This window comes from Microtus ochrogaster, chromosome 6 (genome assembly GCF_000317375.1).
Source record: "Microtus ochrogaster isolate Prairie Vole_2 chromosome 6, MicOch1.0, whole genome shotgun sequence".
Taxonomy (NCBI): Eukaryota; Metazoa; Chordata; class Mammalia; order Rodentia; family Cricetidae; genus Microtus; species Microtus ochrogaster.
Genome location: NC_022013.1, coordinates 67174802 through 67177724, shown reverse-complemented (window position 1 = coordinate 67177724; position 2923 = coordinate 67174802). Strand labels below are relative to the sequence as shown.

The following is a 2923-nucleotide window of genomic DNA, read 5'->3' as shown; positions in this document are numbered from 1 at the left end:
ATCCATCTACGTCTGCCATGTGCCTCGTTACCTCTCTTCAGCATAGTACATCCCACTTTCTCAGACTCTGCCTGCCGAATTCCACCTCTCTTCTTCCCAGAGTTCCTATCTATTTTGGAAGCCCCAACTATCCTCTTCTGCCTAGCTATTGGCCATCCATCTCTTTATTAAACCTATCAGAATGGTCCTAGGCAGGCACCATCCCAGTGTAGAGAAAGATTTTCCCATAACAGGTCTCTCGCCTGGCACTCTCCATCACTAAGCCCTGTCCTTACAAACCCGTGAATTCAGACGCATACTGCACTGTGGACTACAGAAGCACAGAATGTCCTCACCCTTCTTCTCCACATCCTATACACTCACTAGGCATAAGCATGGCCTCTGCCTGGAAACCATCACCCCAATTAAATCTTAGATTCTAGCATCTAAAATCTTGTGTTAAGTCCAAGAGGGAACCTTCCCTCTCATTTGAGGGTTAAGTTCTAAACCCAGTGTCTCTCACTGGTCACACTCAGACTCATGGTGCAGAGTCCTAGATATTCTCAGCAAACCAAGCACAGTCAGTGCCTCTCTACCTTCAGAGGTGGTGGTTATTCCCAAGGTTAGGCACCAGGCGATCCCTTCGGGAACTATACTGTACAGAACACATGCGGCTTTATTCACCAGATTTATTGGTAAGGTAAGATCCTATGTGTATCAGGGACCTATACAGACCATGAATGACAAACGTAACATCGAACGACTTTCCCCGTCATAGTCCTGTAACGTACATGCTCCCTGGATAGGGCAGTTGGCAATGGCTACCTTCTGCTTCTTTTTGAGAATGTGTTCAGTTTGTTCATGTCTCATAAACCAAACAGACAAAACAGAGAAAGGAAGATTGACATGGTCTGGATGGTCTCATGCTTCTATACAGTCAAGACCATACAGGGAACAAGAAGATACCCAGTGACGCCTGCTCTACCCGACTTTGTCCTCGGCTAAAATCCTATCTTGTAAAGTGACACAGTGATCCCCAACTGCCAATTCGTTGACACGAGCCTGTTAGTGGACCTTGTTTAAAAATGCAGGTTATGAAGACACATTTCCAGAGATCTGAGTGCAGGATAGAGCCCAAATAGCCATAATTTTAGTTTTTTCTTCTGAAAACGCAGACTAGCTACCATCTTTCAGGAACCTCAGGATTAGGTTCCTCAAAAATATTAAAGTCAGTCATTGATGCTCTAGCATATGGGTTCAAAGGTTAAAAAGCATTGTATTGATTTCACTTGGGACTAAAAAATACTTATAATAGAGGACAGACAAGCTGATGAGCACACAGAACTGTGTCCAAGAATAGAGAGAAGATTCTACCTAGAGCTGGCCCAAGAAAGTCCACAGAAGCAAGCATAATTGAAGAGATGTCTTCAGTCTCTGAAGCTTAACATTTTACAAATCCGGGGCCTACCAGGTAGCTCTGGCTTCAAGGAAAACAAATTAAAGAGAAGAGCCGCATAACAAGGATTTTTTTTTCTTTTTTACACAACACAGTAAATATATCTTCACAGGTGCCTTCCTTCTCTCGAAAACACTTCCATTTCACGACTACCAAAGTCATGGCATTTGATTCTGGCTAACCCACAAACATAGACTGGGAAGCCATAGATCATTAAAGTCCACAAAGACAATCTGAAGGTTGCAATGAAGACTGATCATGGCCACCACTACGCAGACGGCGTAAGCACCAACTCACCTTTCGGTCTGGCCAGTTGTATTTTGCAAAGATGGTATCATAGGTGTCCACGGCCCCATCAGTTATGAGCATGATGGCCTGGCTGCAGATGCTTCCTTGTCCTGTGTGGTTGAACTGTGGAAAGAAATGTGAAAATAAGACACATGTCAGAGAGTCTGCGTATGCACAAGACCTCCACGGCATGTGGTCCTCGAAATCCAAGAGGTCTTTGCGTGCCACCAATACAACCCACAGGAGAAGCTCGTGCGTGGGTTCAAACTAACAGCAGCTAACTGCAGAAGTTGGAACTACTGTAGACCAAGGCTGTGTGTGTGTGTGTGTGTGTGTGTGTGTGTGTGTGTGTGTGTGTGTGTGTTTGGAGGGGGTTCTAAAACACATGCCTGCAAGCTACCTAAGTTTTCTGGCCTGCAAGTTCTACCTTCATCACTGAACACAAGGCACTGGGGAGTTGGCAAAGGCACTCACAGAGTACACTGTAAGGGCAGTGGGCTCTGAGAGAGGCAACATAGCTGTCAAAATCTTAATGAGGCTGATCTGAGGGAGTTGAGTAGGTACAGAACATTTATATGTTAAAAATCAAGACAAGTTTCAGACAAGACGGAAGCTAGGAAAATTATAAGTCACACCCCAAGGTTAAGTACTCATTTTGAACATTGAACTTAAAATGTATGTTTTAGTGTAAAGGATTTGTAATAGCTTGCTAGCATGTGTGGCATGCTGAAAACCCCAGATTGCACTTACCAGTGTGCAGATCCCAACTGCAGCTTCGACGCTTAGCTAGGGATGGGGCATATGCTTGAAATTCCAGCACTAGGGAAATTGAAGGGCAGCAGGATTGCTACAAGTTCAAGGTCATCCTGGTCTATGTTTCCAGGCAAGCCTGGGTTAAGTCTCCATTCCCAAAACAAACAAATAAAACAAAACAAAAATCAAATAACGGGGGGCTAGGGGGTGGGTGCCTGAGACACGGCTTGGTGGTAGAGCACTTCTTGCTGTAAATCTGCCAGGCCACACACCACACACACACACAGGCACACACACAGGCACACACACAGGCACACACACAGGCGCACACACACACACACACACACACACACACAGATCCATGCATTTCTGGGTAGTAGCTGCAAGTGAGCAGACATAATTACCAGATTGTGCACCCTTCCTATGAAGAGGAGGTAAAGAAAAAAA

The 2923-nt window shown here is 45.1% G+C and overlaps 1 protein-coding gene across 2 annotated transcripts in view; it reads right to left on the bottom strand.

The window, feature by feature from the left end:
• Positions 1 to 2923, bottom strand: part of Cacna2d3 (calcium voltage-gated channel auxiliary subunit alpha2delta 3) — an 833716-nt gene that overhangs the window by 398762 nt on the left and 432031 nt on the right. For both annotated transcript variants that reach the window (XM_005348768.3, XM_005348769.3), the window contains exon 11: positions 1733 to 1846. In XM_005348768.3, coding sequence (XP_005348825.1) covers positions 1733 to 1846 — 114 coding nt within the window. The remainder of the gene's footprint in view (positions 1 to 1732; positions 1847 to 2923) is intronic.